The following is an 18,718-nucleotide window of genomic DNA, read 5'->3' as shown; positions in this document are numbered from 1 at the left end:
AGAAAATGATACCACAAAAATTAAAGTATAAATTGGATATAATCAAAATGCTAAGATTACCTGTAATCACCACTAGATTTCCTCTGAAAGCCATGGGGACCAGGATCTCCCACGACAGAAACTGTTACCACCTCAAATCCAACACTGTATTGCCTAGATTTAAAGTGCAGATATACTATTAAATCAAGCATAGGCTTTCTAAAGCTTCAATAGGAGGAAACAGCACTCTAAAACACGTGCATACTGTCTTTATACTTAGTTATACAAAATGCCATTTATATGTTTTAATTGAAACCACAAAAACTAATAGGGTATTAAACTTACCTTAAAAGAGAGAGTATTTTCACCACTGGTTCCCCAAGGAATAATGTAAATTTAAAAGGTAAATACTGTCACTGTAATAGGCATAAAGAATCATCTTAAGCGCTGTTGATAAAACACTTGGGCTGTTTCCAATTTTGGGCCATGAGGCTGCCTCTTTTGTGACATGCCTGCTCAAGCTTTTGTTCATTTTTTTAAAAAAATTAGACTTTTACTAATATAGCATTATTTACAAATCTTTATGTCTTAAGAAACCTTTCCTTTCTCCAAGGGTATTATCTCCTGGATTATCTTCTAAAAGCTTTATTGGTTTGTCTTTCACATTTAGGTCCATAATCTACCTGGAACTGATTTTTAGAAATAATGTGACACAGTTATCGAATTACTTTTTTTATATATGGATACACAATTATTCCAGCACCATTACTGAAAAGGCTGTCCTTTCCCCACTCCTCTGCAATACCATCTTTATCATAAATCAAGTGTCCATATATGCATACGTCTTTTTCTAAACTCTATTTTGTTCCACTAAGCTCATTAAAAAAAAAAATTGATTTAAAAAAATTACTGAACACAAACCTTGGTCCTCTTAGCTCGATCAGTAACGGCCCAGTCTTATCTACATGGAATTGGTAGATGGGGTTATTTTTGTGCGTCTCCTGGAAATTTCCACATCCTCCAGCACTCTGACCACTCCACTTTCCATTAATCTAATAAAATGAAGTTTTGCATTAACAAAACTTTATATTCTCAAATTCTACTTTAAAAACAAAAATCCTTGTCCCTAAGGGGAAAAAAAAAAGCAATTCTCCACTCTGTGGCTGCATCTCATCTCTCCCATCTTTACTTCCCACTGCAGTCAATGTAACTTCCCATTTCGGCCAGGCTGCTTTGCTACACTAAGCCCTATTTCCATCCTATTTTCCCTCCCAAGAATTTTCCCGTACACATGTAGCCCGCTTTGCAAAGTTAGTCCCAAATTCTACTATGTTCATCCACATGGCCTTACCCAACAATCAAGGTTTGCATTAATCTGTTTTCTCTGAATTTATCATTTTCTTCCTATAGAATCACTTAATGTCATTCATGTAAAAAATCTCATCTTCCAACTTAGACTGGAGGTAGTGTATTTTCCCTTTGTATCCTGTCAAAGCCCTGAATGTTTTTATTTCTTGAGAAATTGTGAAATGTGAAAAAAAAAGGGGGGGGGGGGAGGGAAAGGGAATCCTAAAACATTAGAATGCTGAGATCCTGACCCAGAAAAAGATTTCTCTTACCCGTCTTGATAAGGTGTACGGTGAAGGGATCTTCGAAAACGTAAAGCTGCATGCTGAATACACCTAGATTCAAAAACATTTACTGATGGATAAACTTTGTTTATAAAAACATTAAAGTGATAAGTATATATCCAAACCAAAAACCAAACCCAGTGCCATCGAGTCGATTCCAACTCATAGCGACCCTACAGGACAGGGTAGAACTGCCCCACAGCGTTTCCAAGGAGCGCCTGGCAGATTTGAACTGCCAGCCCTTCGTAGCACTTAACTGCTACACCACCAGGGTTTCCAAACTATTTATCGGAAGACTAGAAAAGTTAATTGGCATATACAACTTATTATTCTGTACGCAGCCTGATAGCAAGTCAAGTACAAAGAACTAGGAATCAGAAAGCTAGGGATCTTGTCTTAATCCTTCTCTGCCATTAGCTGTGTGTAGCTCTGGACATATCACAACCTCTCCAGGCCTTGGCTTCTGAATCTAAAGAACGAAGGGGTCAAAGCAGCTCCCCAAGGTCCTTTTCATCATTAAAAATCTATTCAAATGGAGCTTCTTTACCTACCTACGGCAAGCAAATCTACACAGAACAAAATTATAATGCCCTTCCCAGGTACCTGAGAGCAATATGTTTACAGGTGATTAATTTATTTTTAAGTCACTAAGAGTATCATATTCACGAAAGGAGTTTTTATTGCTTACTTTAAAATTGAAATTAGTCCAACCATATCATACTACGTGAAGACTAAACTATTACTCAGAAAATTAAAACGTTCATTCGAACTGTTATTCAAAATAAAAATTTTACTTTTTAAAGTCATTTTCTAAAGGAGGCAACATAATAATTTAATTCAGATTTTATAAACATACAGAGAGACAGACACATATGTACAAACAAAATATATGCATTAGAGAACAACCGATTTTCAGAAATAAACTTTTTCTCCAGGTATTCCCACTTACAAAGCAGAGCACATTATGTATTCTGTACCATTGTGTTTTGTCACTGTATGTTGGTTTTACTTACCCGGACTGTGTAATGGATTGTGTTCTGTTTTTCATACTGAGAAACCACTAATGTAAAGGTATGGGTCCCAGGTGTGGTCAGCTTTATCTTAGTCAAATAATGAGGGCTGTTAATTCGAATTCCATCAATGTATGGAGCTGGGTCAGCTACAAAGATAAAGGAAGTTTACAGAAAAGGAGACTTTAGATTCCTTTTTGAATTTAAGTTTTATGGTTGATGGCAGAAAAAATTAAACAGATGGAAATCACTTTGATTCTCTGTCTTTAAAATACAATGGTAATGAGTTAAAATATGTTAAGATTAGTTTCTAAACAGCAAAAGTAATCTTTTGAAATACATTCAATGAGGTACAATCCCTGCTATTTATCACATGATGCATTTTTTCTCCAGTAGAGGATTTTAAAGTCAGGATTAGCTCTTTCTCCTGAGGAAAACTTTTAAAAGCTACTATAGACACATCGGTAGATAGATATGTATGTATATGTATCTGAATTAAATGAACTTTTTTGCCATACTTTATAAAACAAAATCCCCTTTCACCACCACCCTTACTTTTATTCCCTTCCATGACTATGAATTTGGCAGACGCCTTTTCACTTTTTTAATACACACACATACACAGACACATGCACACTCCTATCGCTAAAATGAATGAACAATCTAAAAAGGATAGTGTATGTGTTTTATCTCTTTTGTTTTTTACTCCAAATATTATTATTATTATTTTTTTTTTTATGTTGTTCTATACCGATAAGATTTATTCCTTCTAAGATGCCAGGAGCTACACAATGAACTAGGGGGTAGAACAGAAGCTGGGGTCTTAAGTCATGTACCAATGCTGGGAATATACTCACAATTATTTGTTCCTTTTGGTTGTATAATGGAAACCCTGGTGGCACAGCAGTTAAGAGCTATGGCTGCTAACCAAAAGGGTGGCGGTTTGAATCTACTAGGCGTTCCTCAGAAACTCTATGGGGCAGTTCTACTCCGTCCTACAGGGTCGTTATGAGTCAGAACCGACTCGACAGCAACAGATTTGCTTTTTTGGGGTTTTTTTGGTTGTATAATGACCAACATATGAAAAATACTAATCTGCCTAGTTTAGTTTTACATGTATTGTTGGACCTACTATATGCCATGTTCATCCAAGTCTAATGATATCCACTGATAAAACTCAGTGCCTGCCCTCAACACACATATAGTGTAATGAGGAAGAATGCCATGATCTACTATGAATAAAAAAATGACTCCAAACCCCCAGCATCTCTCTCAAACTAATAAAAGCACCCAAGTGGTTTTTGCTTCCATTTTTGGCCCCCTCCAACATACAAAGAATGTTCTTAAAACGAAACAAAAAACAGATTATCATTTTTCTTACCAAGACTCCTCAAAGATTTCCCATTGTACTTAGAACAAAATCCAAACCCTCTCCTGTGATCTGACGTCTGCATACTTTTCTGACCTCTTCTGATACCACACTTCCTCATACCTATTGGCCTTTCTGCTGAAGCATTTTTTTTCTAAATTGTACTTTAGATGAAGGTATACAAACCCTATCTTCTCATTAAACAGTACACATATTGTTTTGTGACATTGGTTACCAATCCCAAGACACAACAACACTCTCCCTTCTCGACCCTGGTTCTCTATTATTAATTTTCCTGTCCCCTCCTGCCTTCTTGTCCTTGCCCCTGGGCTGGTGTGCCCTTTTAGTCTCATTTTGTTTTATGGGCATGTCCAATCTTTGGCTGAAGGGTGAACCTCAAAAGTGGCTTCATTACTGAGCTGAAAGGGTGTCTGGGGCCCATACTCTTGGGGCTTCTCCAGTCTCTGTCAGGCCAGAAAGTCTGGTCTTTTGAGTCTGAATTTTGTTCTACATTTCTTTCTAGCTCTGTCCGGGACCCTCTATTGTGATTCCTGTCAGAGCAGTTGGTGGTGGTAGCTGGGCACCATCTAGTTGTGCTGGACTCAGTCAGGTAGAGGCTGTGGTAGTTGTGGTCCAATAGTCCTCTGGACTAACCTTTCCCTTGTGTCTTTAGTTTTCTTCACTGGGACCAATGGAGTCTCTTAGATGGCTAATCACAAGCTTTTAAGACCCCAGATGCTACTCACCAAAGCAGAACGCAGAAAATTTTCTTTATAAACTATGTTATGCCAACTGAACTAGATATTCCCCAAGACCGTGGTCCCAACAGCCCTCAGCCTAGTAATTCAGTCCCTCAGGGAGTTTGGATGTGTCTATGGAGCTTACAGGCCTTTTTTCTATTCCTCAATCACACTAATCTTTTTCCCATTAAAGGGTCCTTACTAGCTGCTCCCTCTGCCTGTAATGCTTTTGCCTCTATTTCTTTGTATGTCACTCACAATCTTCTTGTCATTCAGAGTTCCTCTTAACCCTTCTCAAAGAGGCCTTCCATGGTCACTTAATGAAGGCAACTAAACCAGCCACTAATACGTGTCCCTATCTTATTTCTTTATACGACATGGATCACTGATATTTCTCTTATTTATAATCTGTCTTCCCACTCGGACATAAACCTATGAAAGCAGGGTCCTATTTTGTTCACCAGTGCTTCTCATGCCCTGAAAACAGTGCCTATCGGTAAGTGATAAAAAAACTGAATGAATGATTGCAAAGGCTTCAACACAGTATGCTAAGAGCCTCAGAAACCCTGCAGAGAGATTCACTTCACCTGGAAGAGTGTGGAAAGGTACCACAGAAATGACATTTGGGCTGGTCTTAATCAGTTTCATCAGGAAGAATAGGGCAAAAAGAACATGGGGGTAGACGGCAGAGAGGAGAGAGACTCCTGGCAGAAGAAACTGTCAAATGAGGGGTAACAAAGGCATGGTGTACTTAAGGACAGCAAGTATCTTGATGAGAGTCCTGAGAAAAGCTGGGCCATGAGATAAAGAAGGGCAGGAACATTAAGACCAGCAATAATACATATAAAATAAATATAAAAAAGCCTCACACACCATTCTGAAGAGTTTAAGATTTTTATCTAACAAAGCAAAGAAAACCGTGGTATATTTCTGATCAGAGAAAAAGACATGATTTTAGCGTCAGAAATCAAACTCTGACAGAAATGTGTAAGAATATGGAAATTCTCTATTCCTGGGGTCTTTAAATAAAAAACAGAAGTAGCAAAAAACACAAGTAACGTGAATACCCACTCATTTGTCTGCATGGTTTCTAATTAACTTCTGTACATTACTACATAAGATAAAGTTTGTCACTTTTCAACTTGATCATGTAAATAAAATTTTAATGTTTGTTTGGCTACCTAAACTTACCTGGGTAATAAACTTTTTTCCCATCAGTCTTGTATACAACCATTGTGATAAATTCTCGATTATTTGCAAAATCATCCTAAAATCACAAAGAATCCAATGTGGTTATGAAAATGGGTTAAAAATGCTCCTTATCTAGTATAAAAAGAAATTCCAGTTTCGAGAGCATTTCTTTCAGCTACTTAGTGCTTAGTACAGATTCTGAATTAAACGGTTATTTCAGAAGATGATTACACTGTATTAATACATTAAATAAAATTTTGGGGCTATTCAGATTACGGTTACCTTTTGAAGAATAAAGCCTAATCAATCAGCATTTTCAAACCTTCAGCATATTTTTAATAATGTTAATTTCATTCGAATCTAAAGCATACAGTCAGCTCCCAAGCCCTCACTTAAAAACCGTAAACTTCCTCACATTTTTCTTAGAGATGGTGTTGAACAAGATTTTAAGTGTATGGTTACAAATTTCCTTAGAGAAAAAAATTCATTTATCTAAGAAAACACTATTTCCAGGGCACCTATATAAATGAAACAGGCTGGTGATCAATTTATCTCTTTTATAATAGTCTAATTTAAATTAAAAGACTTTTTGTATGTGATATCATTAGAAGATTGTCAGTACCTTGTCTGTTATGTGTCTACTAAGCAAAACCCACACTGCAGCGCCCCCTTGTGGACACTGCACTTCCAGTTTGTACTGTGGGTTGTTGGCCAGGCTGTAGGCATCTTTCACAGGTCCTTGCTTAGCATCCCAAGTACTAAAAAATAAAGTCAACAAAGAAAAAAGATAAATTTTTCATAGAGCTAAAACATAACATTGTAAAAATGTTGTGTTTTAAAACAATAAGGCTATTATGTTTTATTTTATTGTTTTTAAAATTTTTGGCATAACCAAGAAGTATTCAAAGAAAACAACCATTACACGATAGTCATTTGTGGGCGTGACGTGAAGACAGAACACTGGTCTTCCCAAATTAACCGTTACATTTTAAACGGAGAAAGCTGACAGTACCATTAGGACTATTCTGAAATGAGCAAAAAGTTACCTGTGAATACATGTTGATTCCTTAAAAAGACCTGGATTCCAACTCAAATAAATCACATCGTAATACTGGCACAAATCACCCCACGAGATCCAAAATATCCCTGAAAATTAAACATCTTTCTTAACTTAATAATATCCTAATAATAAATGACTTAAATACATTTCACATTGTTAAAGCATGTTATTTGTCTGAAGATCAAATGGTATTAACATCAAAAAGATACTTACCATTGTCTATTTTCTGAGCTGTTCGGGGATCAAAGTTTAAATATTTCTGCAACTCTGGAGTCCAGTTTTTCACATCATTTTCACTGTATCTTCCTTTCCAACGTAAATGACTCCAAGGATTTTTCAATTGGATAAATCGCAGCCCCTATATAAAAGACAGGAGGTAACATTAAATGGCAAAATTATAGTTTCTTTTATGAATTATACCATTGTCTCTAAGAAAGGATAAATTTTGAGTACTTACCAATTCTTTCCTCTCCAAATCAGCTTGAAATTAATATTTTCAGGAACACTCTCATCAGGTCACATATCTAATAAACTTTAAATGGCAATCTACTCCCTAGAGCTATGCTGTCCAATACAGTAGTCACCAGCCACATGTGGTTATTTAAATTCAAACTTTTAAAAATTAAAAAATCAGGCCCTTTGTCACACTAGACATATTTTGAGTATTCAGTGGCCACACTGGGCTAGCAGCTACTGCACTGGACAGCACAGATACACAGCATTTCCATCACGGCAGGAAGCTCTACTGGACAATGCTGCCCTACAGCATCACGTGTCTCCTCCCCTTTCTAAGTCCACTCTACTCTGGCCCCCCTTTACTTTCCAACACTCGTAACTCAAGTATCTTTGGCTCTATTCTAGTCTTTCTTCTCACAATACCATAAATAATCCTTCTTCAATTTTGCCTCTAAAAGCATCTGCTCATGCTGCTGTTCCCTCTTCCAGAAGGCCTTCTCTGGTCCCTTTTAGCTACCCTTCCTCTCAGGTCCTCTTTTCTTCCTCCACTGCCCGCCTCTCAGTAAAGACTAAAGCCGTGAAGGGAAGTGAAAAGAGTGGATTTTGGCGTCAGAATGAAATGGGACCCAATTCTAGCTCCGCTACTCATCAGCTTTACGAGCCTTTGTTTCCTCATACGTAAAATGAGGATTATAATGTCTCCTTATAAGACTGTTGTGAATATTAAACAAAATAACATACGCAAAGCATCCAGTACTCATTAATATCCTCCTTTTAATTAACATTTCCTATAAACTTTACAGTGTTAACAATACGCATTACATTAGTGTAAAATAAATCATATTCTATCTTCAATTGTTTGCTTCTCATGCAAGTGTAGAGTGCTGTGTCCCCAATGGGACTATAAAATCTGTGACGTGGTGACACTATCCCTTTTCAGTGGTCTCCACTAAGCGTTCTGGAACACTGCTAGGCTTGTGCTAGGTTCTCAGTGAATACTGGATGTGTGTACTGGATAATCACATTGGTTCAGAAACATAAAAGAGACTATAAATCCAAAAGAAAGTGTGCCTTATTTTAAGCAATCACATTAGGAAATTGCATGCTTTTTCTAATGGTAAGTCCAACTGGGGAACATTTTTTTAAAACACGTCCCTTTGCTATTTCCAATGGTGGCAAATCGCGGTCTAGGGCAGATTTGTTTTCTGGGCACAGTAACAATCACTCCTCTCAGGTTGTTTCCTATAAGCTTCAGTAATACATTTTCTCTTCCCTATTTCTCCTACACCACCTGTGTCTCACCCCTGCCCCACATCAGTGAACAGACATTTAACGCTTTTTGATCCTCTTCTTTTTATAAATCTATCTCCTCATGGGCAGGAAATCTCTCTTAGCGCAGAACTCTACCAACCAAAAAAATACCCACTGCCGTTGAGTTGATTCCAACTCACAGCGACACCACAGGGTTTCCGAAGTTGTAAATCTCTACAGAAGCAGACTGCTGTATCTTTCTCCTGTGGAGCCGCTGGTGGTTTCGAACCACCGATCTTCTGGTTAGCAACCGATCGCTTTAACCCCTGTGTAACCAGGGCCACCAGGGCTACTCAGGACTCTACCATTTCCTAAAAAAAGAACCTAAAGGAGAGGAAACTGCTGTAAGGTTTTCAGAAGACACTTAGATATGGCTGTAGATTTTGTTTGGATAAGCAGAGAACCAGCAATTCAGAGGACCCTGAAAAGGAGAAGAAATGCCAAAGAACTAAAAAAGAATAAGGTTTATGCTGGAATATCCCATTTCCAAAGTTATTTCCAAGTAACAGCAAAGGAAAAGCCTTAGACAGTTTCAGAAATCCCATGATGGCCTTGCCAAGGCTGAGGCATAGTGGCTTGAACCTGAGATGTGCCTCCACAGTACACTATTTATGGAATATTACTTCAAGGAAGAGGGAAAAAAATGCCCCAAGGGAAGGCTGCTGAGACTAAAATGAAAAAGATCTTAGAATACGCAAGGTTAGAGATGCAGTCAAACAAAAAGGATAACACTTTCAAACAAGTATTAATAAAAATGTAATTAAATGAAGAAAGTCAAAGCCACGAATGACGTTAAGTCTGACAGTGGCTTTCATCTGAGATTAGGTCTATCTGCACAAAAGAGGTTCTAGAGATAAATGCTTGAATGCTAAATGTGGAAATATTTTCAAATGGAAGTCAGAACTAAGAAAGTGCCTCAAAAACCCTATAGAGAAAAAATAATATACAAACAATGAGCCCATAAAACTCTTCAAATATATATACTGCAATCAAACAATAATGGGGGGGGGGGGCAAAAAAATTAACACATGTGAAGAAGCCTCTAGGCAAAGATTGATCTTGACCATACAAAGAAGTTACATGAACAAAAGGAAACTGCGACCAACTTCGCAGTGTGAGCTGTGTGCTCAAGCCGGTTAACGTTGTTTCTGATCAGTAACTTTCACAGAATTACAAGGTGAACACAAGCATTGTCACAGTGCAGAAGCCTGTCACTGGGTACAGTCTACTCCAGGTACAGATGCCCTAAAAATGCCTGAATCTTTACAAAATAACTGCCATGTGGAACCGATGCTGCACGAACAATGCTACCGATTTTTCAAAAAAAAAAAAAGAGACTTACTGAAATTCTTGTTTTATTATGATCTGGCAATTTTTAAATGTTTTTAGGTAAAATCATGGCTGCCTATTTTTCTCAGAAACATGTTATTTGTCCAGTTTTCTTTCAAGAAAGTCTTATTATTCCTCAAATTCAAGCTTACTTTCATAATGAGTGTTTCATTACCTAAATTTAAATCCCTTATCATCTCTTCCCTATTGGTCACCTACCTCACAGGATGTTCTAACAATAAATAAAATCAAAATAAAATAAATAAAATAAAATTAAAAAATAAAATAAAATAAAAAACTACACAGACAGTATATTCAGCACAGGTCCTGCCTTGTAAAAGTGAACATCAGCGGCTGTTATTCCAGTGCTTTGACTGGTGTTTGGCAAACTACATTTCTAAAACAAACAAACATGAGCCTCTCAGCTCATTTAATTTTATAAAAATTTTTACATTTTTTGATTTGTCAATCTTTATGCTACTTTTAATGGAAAATTTAATTCTATGCAGAATGCCTTGAGACTATAAATTTTAAAATGTTGCAACAGGTCCCTAGTGCCTTCATAATTCATAGAATTCCATGTTCCTCACACGAAAACCAGTCTAATTAATACACAGTGGTACCCTGTTTTTACTGACTGATCACTACTGATTCTATAAGCTTAAGCAGAGGGAACTGGAACACAGAACCAGTTAACCTTTCCAGAGACTAGACAGCTTAGGTATATTACACTACACCTCAGGTATAGTATACCATCAGGAAAAAGAGCCCTTCCTTAATAATCTTTGTATTTCCAATCCATAGAACCAATCCATTTTTCAGCTAAATATAATCAACAACCTGAGCTGTAACGAAGTGTCCCAACACCAGGACACAGGTATTACAGAGAAGGAGCCTGAAAAGCTGACAGCAGGCAAGGGCTGCCAGGAAGAGCAACACTTGCTCACAAGCCCACTGGTATGTTTCTTACTCCTAGGTATCTTCCTACTTCTCCTCCTTTCACAAACATTTACTGTTACTACACTCTGGAGTCTAACACGTGCTAGCCCCCAACACTGACATGCAGCCCAGAACCTTCGAGGTAGCGTATTCACTATGACCCTGGAACTCTTTTAGAAAAGAGAAGAGCTGTAACAGCATTTCTGTTCCATCATCAATATCTGTGCTGTCACTGTCATGACATTTCCCACCTTTTTATTTCATAATTTCTAACAGCAGAAGTCAAGTTGTTTAATGTAATAAGTGGAATGGTTTTAAAACTCTTGTCTAAAATTTGATACGTCAGCATTCATAAGTCTGTCATCTGAAGTCCCTGAATGCCTTATTATTAAACAAGAAAAACAAGGAAAAAAATTTAAGGCAAACCTTGAATTCTCTAATATCCAGAACAGCATACGCATGTGTGGGAACCAGACCCCACTTCTCTCCTTCAGCTTCAGTCATCACCCCCGTTGATGCAGTGATAAGGACATCGCCTTTGTGAAATCTGGAATGACCCCAAAAGACAAGTAATCAAAGAAAGACATCTGTAATCTAAGATCATGCCATCTTTCCTTTTAGCCTAATGGCTTACACGAAACTTTTCACAAATTTTAAATCTTTTCTAGAATGCACTATCCTCTCCCCGACAACAACTTTCAATAAGAAGCGGATTCTATTTCACAGCACATCAGAGAGAGTAAAATACCTGCACCCCCGCACCTCCCAGCCAGTTTTAGGTAACTTAATTCTCAGGTATAAACCTTTCATCAATGAAGAAAAGCAAATGCTGTATTTTCCAACAGTTTACAAGTAAGAGTGAAAATGTGAAATACCAAGCGCACATCTCAAAAAAACGGGACATTATTTTATTCATCAAATCACTGAAGCATTCTAGTTTTGCTATTAACATGTATTATTGTATAGATAATTTTCCAGTTCCTATGTCATCTCTTTATGTTCTCAGTCTTGTCTTTTCCCACCTTCCCTCAGACTTTACCAGTGCTTACAAAAACCAACCAACCCTCTCCGTCAAGTCGATCCCAACTCAAACCAACTCTACAAGACAGAGACAGAGCAGAACTGCCCCATGCCACTTCTGAGGAGCGCCTGGTGGATTCAAACTGCCGACCTTTCGGTTAGCAGCCAAAGCACTTAACCACTACGCCACCAGGGTTACCAGTGCTTAGGAAATGCAAAATAATTTTTCTGTATTATATATTCTTGATTCAAATATTTTGCATTATCTACAATTTGGATTAACTATAATTATCACTAAAGGTAACTGAAGGCTGACTGTAGTAAATGCATAAAGTGAAGTCTATTTTAAAAACAATTCCCCTGATAACTGAAAACGATAGCTGTGCAACCTCTATTCTAAATACGGCACAGCGTTTTTAAGCAGCCTCTTGTGCTACCGGAAACCCTGGTGGTGTAGTGGATGAGAATACGGCTGCTAACCAAAATGTCAGCAGTCTGCACCCACCAGGCGCTCCTTGGACGCTCTACGCGGCAGTTCTATTCTGTCCTACCGGGTTGCTATAAGTTGGAATCGACTTGATGGCAACAGGTTTGGTTTTTTTTTTTTGATATCTTTTACTATCAAGAAAAAGAAGAAATGTTTACCTTTGGTAAAGCATTCTGAAAGAATTATCCTTACTGAAAGTCTGGCTATCTGAATGCATAGCAATCCTTTCTGGTATCCACCCCGTCAGTGCATGAAGATCAATATTCTGCAACATAAACACATTTCAGAAGCATCAGAGTTGTTTTCAAGCTCTTAAATAAATCCTCAGGGTAGCTACTAAATCTCACGGGTTTGGTACAATGATTTTACATGGGTAAGTCAGAAGGTAGTAATAAATTTCTAATTTAACTCAAAATTCCTACCCGACTTACACACATGCTTGTCGCTTCCTTACACCCTTTGCTGCTCTTCCTGAATACAACAGGTATTTTTTACTGGTAATTATGATTGAACCTCAAAACACGTAACGGAAAAAATTGCTTTAATGATGATGGTGATGACAGTCACTCACTACTTAGTGAGTTTTTACAATAGTCACTGTGCTAAATGTTTTACATACCTTCCAATTCTTTCTCTCTTTAAACTATACTGGGTAAGTGAACAGGAAATGGATTAGAAAGTTAAAGTATCTGAAGGACCAAGCCAGCTTAGCAATTAAGCACAATGATTGAGTAATCCCCCTGTATTTCGCTATGCCCTATATATTCTTGCCCAGCATTATAAAAACCAGAAGAGTGAAGGAAGCCTGATATTAGGTAGGAAAACTAACCTGGTATGAATGATGGGTGATTTGCATAAATACATTACTTCATTTCATCTTTACAACCCAGGGAGGTGGTAATATCTCCATATTACAGACAAGCAAACAGAATAAGAAAGGTTAAATACATCTCCTGCAGCCATAGGCTGGCTAGGGTCATTATTCAAAGGTAAGCCAATTCTGGCTTAGTCCTAGCAGTCTACCTCATGCAACTAAATGACAATGGCACTCACCTCAATTTTAAAGGTTAAGTTGTACTGAGATTAGAAAAGCAAAAACAAACAAAACTCCTTGACCCTGAAGTCACAAACTGAAAAATATATAGGGATGATATCATGTCACATCCCTTCGATGTACACAGGCTTCTCTGGAAAAGGCTCACTGTCATTAACTGGTGCTGTATGCCAGTTAACAGCCGACACACACATTCTCAGCTTCCTGGATGTAACTGTTATCCTTATACAAGAAAACATATACCCCCATAATAAGGTGACGGGTCAACATTTTTCATGGGTTGATAATTTTTCTTTTCCTTTAAATGAAAACGTCATTTATAACTTTCCAATCTGAAATAGTCTTGTAAGACAGCATTACGGCTATGTCTGGATCACGCTGTTACTTACTGAGTTGGATCCAGGGAAATCATATCCGCCCATGACCTTCATGTATGCTTTCTCTATGAGAGACACCCACAGTTCACTTCTGTTGTTCGAGTAAGAACAGAGCAATTCTCCCTTATGGTCAACAGGTAGCTGGTCATCAATGATCACCTGAATAAAGAGAACATTATTAATTTTCTTTAAGTGGTATAAAACATCTTAAAATCTTTTCTACTACAGGGAAAAAAAAATCAATCTTTCATATTGCTAAATAGAAAGCACAATGGGCCTATTACTGTAGTAGTGATAACCTCATTTCTAGAATGCGATCAATTTTAAAATTTATATGAGGTCTTTATTCAATCTTACAAACTAATTTCACTGTCAGGTAACAGCCTTGGTCAAGTGGTTAAATGTCATGGAACTACCATCAAAATTATTATGGATTTTAGAAATATACATTACACCTAAACTAACTACAAAAGGGCCTCATATTAAGGTAAATAACATTACTGTCCATTATTGCAACCATGTAAAATAGTGTATTGCCGCTCTAAATCTGCAAAAAGATGCACACTACGTACAGCTGAAAAGTAGAACATTATGGCTAAAAATACACTTAACAGAGAAAGTAATCACCACAAAGATACAGCTTCTAATTCATATTATAAAGTCAGTTGGGAAACATGGAAATAAGAAGACTTTTGATCTAACAGTACTAGGATAATTAAACAACTGCATTTTGGAGATTTTTTAACCAAGAGATAATTTAAAAACTACAGTACAGAAAAACCATTCTCAGTGATATTAAATTTTTTTAAGTGAACTTTAGATGAAGGTTTACAGAACAAACTAGTTTCTCATCAGTTAGTACACACGTTGTTGTATGACACTGGTTAACAACCCCACAACATGTCTACACCCTCCCTTCTCAACCCCGGGTTCCCTATCACCAGCTTTCCTGTTCCCTCCGGCCTTCCAGGCCCCACCCCAGGGCTGGTGTGCCCCTATAGTCTTGTTTTGTTCCATGGGCCTGTTCAATCTTTAGCTGAAGGGTGAACCTCAGGAGTGGCCTCATTATTAGCTTAAAGGGTGTCAGGGGGCCATATTCTCAAGGTTCCTCCAGTCTCTGTCAGGCCAGCAAGTGTGGTCTTTCTTTTTGGGTTAGAATTTTGTTCTACATTTTTCTCCAGCTCTGTATGGAACCCTCTTTTGTGATCCCTGTCAGAGCAGTCAGTGGTGACAGCCAAGCACCATCTAGTTGTGCTGGACTCAGTCTGGTGGAGACTGTGGAAGATGTGGTCCGTTAGTCCTTTGAACTAATCTTTCACTTATGTCTTTAGTTTTCTTCATTCTTCCTTGCTCCTGAAGGGGTGAGACCAGTGGAGTATCCTAGATGGCCGCTCACAGGCTTTTAACACCCCAGACGCTACTCACCAAAGTAGAATGTAGAACATTAACTCTGTTATGCCAAATGAGCTAGATGTTCCCTGAGACCATGGTCCCCAGAGCCCTCAGCCCAGCAATTTTAAGTAATCAGCTAGAGCAGTGGTTCTCAAAGAGTGTTCCCAGACTAGCAGCATCAGCATCACCTGAAACTTGCTAGAAATGCAAATTCTCAGGCCCCACCTGAGACTTAGTGAATCTGAAACTCTGGGGATGGGGCCCAGCAATCTATGTTTTAACAAGCCCTCCATGTGATTCTGTGTATACTGAAGTTTGAGTATTACTGAGCTACACAGCAACACTTCTCAGATTTTGATGTTTACTTGGCTCACTAAAATGCAGACTCTGACTCAGCAGGTCTGGGGTGGGGCCTGGGATTCTGCATTTCTAACAAGCTCCCTGGTAGTGCTCATCAATGGACCAACCCCAGGAGCCCGAGAGTCCTAACAATGCAAGGCCCCGAAAACATAGTTCAGAGTCCTTAGAGAAAGGAAAGTGGCATAGTTTAAAACTCTACACACATTTCAAAAAGGAACAGAATTTTAAAGCTTCTTGTATCTCAGATTATTATTTACATATAAATTCTTCTGTCCTAACAGATCTAGGTTGTCTGATTTCCTTTCAACTAAAAATAGTAATTAAGACCTATCAGGTTAATATTTATTTTAAGCATTAGTAATCATTAGCTTAACATTACTTTTGGAACTTTTTATATATTTTCCTCAAAACTATTAAGACTATACGTGTCATGATTTTTAAATTATCAACACATGATATTATTGGCTGTAACATGACTATCAATAACAGATTCAAAATCAACTAAACTGACTTAAAAAATGTCCACATAAATATTGACTCCACTATAGACTCGAAGGTGGGGAAGGAGAAAGAGGGCGGAGAGAGGGATTATTCACCTTTCTTGGGACACCATTGAGGTGAAGTTTTACCATATACTTTCCACATGGATTGTATTCTGGCTCGCCATCCTTATTCTGAGGGTAAATTATGCTTTTGTGAGAAAAATAAATATTGAAATATTAACATTCAATATTAGCCACTATACAGGATATTATGTTCAATTTAGACATATCTTATTATCTTGATAATTTCATAAAAATAAGTATGAGAATAATTTCCTGTAATAGGCCTACGAAAAGAATTTCACCTTAATTAAAGTGCTTGTTTACTAAAAATTAGTGAAGAAAGCACCCTATAAGATTACAAGTAGAACATTCCAGTGTTCTGAAAAGTAAACAGTGTATTAAGTGGACATATTTTATGCCACATTTGGACCAAATTGAACATAATGAATATTATTTATATTGTCTACTTATCCAAGACAGCAAGGAGCTTGAAATTAAGGACTGTATCTAATTCATCTTTATATCCTCAGTATCTTACAAAACCACTCAGGAAAAGCTGAATGAAAACTATATTGTTGCACGCCGTCCAGTCAATTCTGACCAACAGCAACCCTGTATATATGGCAGAGTAGAACTGCCCCCATAGTGTTTCCTAGGCTGTAATTTTTATGGGAGCAGATTGCCGGGTCTTTTCTCCCGTGGAGCAGCTGGTAGGTTTGAATTGCTGACCTTTTGGTTAGCAGCTGAGCACTTAGCCACTGTACCAGGGCTCCTTATTAAAAAAACCACAATGCTTAATTTTTATAAGGAATGATTTTAATCTAACTTTTAAAAATTGAAAGAAAAAGTATTTCAATAACATTTTAGTACATTAATGCAGTGCTAGCAACAGAAATGTCATTTTATATTTTCTAACAGCCACATTAAAAAAGTTGAAATTAATTTTAATAACATTTTATTTAACCCAACATATCCAAAAACATGATCATTTCAACATGTAACTGATACAAAACTCTGAAATATTTTCCAATTTTACACATTTTTCACGCTAAGTTTTCAAAGCCTGATGTGTATTTCATACTTACAGCCTCCCTCAATTCAGGCCAGCCCATTTCAAGTGCTCAGTATCAACCTGTGGCTACTGGCTACCACACTGTACAGCACAGTGATATGGTACCATACATATGACACAATTTTATTTTGATCAATTTCATTTATTAGAAAACATATTTATCCAAACATTATTTTACCTACATGTGCATATGTTCTTCAACAGTTTCACCACATCTTCCCATAGGCCCAAATCACCTGCTTAAACTCTACAGAAGGGTCGTGATATTCTGAGTGATATGCCCTCTCCCCTTCCTACAGAGATAAAGCTTAAGTTTTTAACTCCTAGGAAAAGGGTGTAACTATTACATGAAAAGGGCTAGAGGAACAAACACAAAATTTTACCTGGTAATCAACTTCTTATTAAATCGTCTTTCATAAGCTGCACTGATAGCCAGTGATGCCACAAAGGAACAATCTGACACTATTGTCTGTTAGCAAGAAGAATTTATTAATAAACTCATTCATGGCAAAAATAATTGCAATATTAACACAAACATATTTAGCAATGCACCTGTCTTTATTTTAAATATCTTTTTCACTGTTGCTTAAATAGGAAAATAATAGAAATGCCATGCTGCTGACCCAGACTATGAAGTCCTAGAAAATCCTAGAAAAACTAAGTATTTCAATGGAGTTAATTTAGAATAATTAGATATAGATGATGTATTCCTTACATGGATAAAAGCACACTCACTGAATCACATCATTAATATTTACTGACACAAAATTAAAAGCATTTTTTAAAAAGTTGCATTATAATGATCATTTAAAATGAATCACGGTATTTCAGGACCAATTTTTTTCTATCAGTGTGGAAGACAGCTGTGATTTCAATGCAAAAACAGACTGCAATAAAGCCACACTGTTGTCTGCCACTACAATGTTTTATATAAGCCCAATGTCATCCTATCTTTTATAGCCATTTTCTTACCAAGGTGAAATTCAGAATTTTCAAATTTCTCATCTGTAATCACATATTGATAAAAAGAATCTATATGAAAATGCATATGGTCCTAACAAGGTATTCACACTTTATTATCTCTGTATGTTTAAGGACGAGTCCCTGGGCGGTGCGAATGGTGAAGCGCTCGACTACTAGCTGAAAGGTTGGCGGGTGGACACAGCCAGAGGCGCTTCAGAAGACAGGCCTGGTGATTTGCTTCCGAAAGGGCACAGCCTTGAAAGCCCTACAGGGCAGCTCTGCTCTGCACACATGGGGTCGCCGTGAGTCAGAAGCAACTTGATGGCAACTAACAAAAGCAGCATGTTTAAGTCAAAATGTGCAGAATGAAAAACCCTTCCAATTACACATACAGCTGTATATAACATAAAGATTTGGGAAAAAATCCAAATCA

At 37.4% G+C, this 18,718-nt stretch overlaps 1 protein-coding gene across 4 annotated transcripts in view; it reads right to left on the bottom strand.

Moving 5' to 3' along the window:
* Positions 1-18,718, bottom strand: part of CAPN7 (calpain 7) — a 40,011-nt gene that overhangs the window by 1,204 nt on the left and 20,089 nt on the right. For 3 of the 4 annotated variants that reach the window (XM_049870792.1, XM_049870793.1, XM_049870794.1), the window contains exons 8-20: positions 17,706-17,791; positions 16,302-16,395; positions 13,966-14,112; positions 12,681-12,787; positions 11,442-11,562; positions 7,194-7,338; positions 6,967-7,066; positions 6,543-6,678; positions 5,921-5,996; positions 2,624-2,769; positions 1,599-1,661; positions 901-1,031; positions 61-153 (exon numbers count right to left, since the gene is read on the bottom strand). In XM_049870792.1, coding sequence (XP_049726749.1) covers positions 61-153; positions 901-1,031; positions 1,599-1,661; positions 2,624-2,769; positions 5,921-5,996; positions 6,543-6,678; positions 6,967-7,066; positions 7,194-7,338; positions 11,442-11,562; positions 12,681-12,787; positions 13,966-14,112; positions 16,302-16,395; positions 17,706-17,791 — 1,445 coding nt within the window. The remainder of the gene's footprint in view (positions 1-60; positions 154-900; positions 1,032-1,598; positions 1,662-2,623; positions 2,770-5,920; positions 5,997-6,542; positions 6,679-6,966; positions 7,067-7,193; positions 7,339-11,441; positions 11,563-12,680; positions 12,788-13,965; positions 14,113-16,301; positions 16,396-17,705; positions 17,792-18,718) is intronic. The other variant, XM_049870795.1, reaches the window with a different exon arrangement.

This window comes from Elephas maximus, chromosome 27, assembly GCF_024166365.1.
Source record: "Elephas maximus indicus isolate mEleMax1 chromosome 27, mEleMax1 primary haplotype, whole genome shotgun sequence".
Classification (NCBI taxonomy): Eukaryota; Metazoa; Chordata; class Mammalia; order Proboscidea; family Elephantidae; genus Elephas; species Elephas maximus.
The sequence above is the reverse complement of the archived record's forward strand: the minus strand, read 5'-3'. Positions and strand labels throughout refer to the sequence as shown.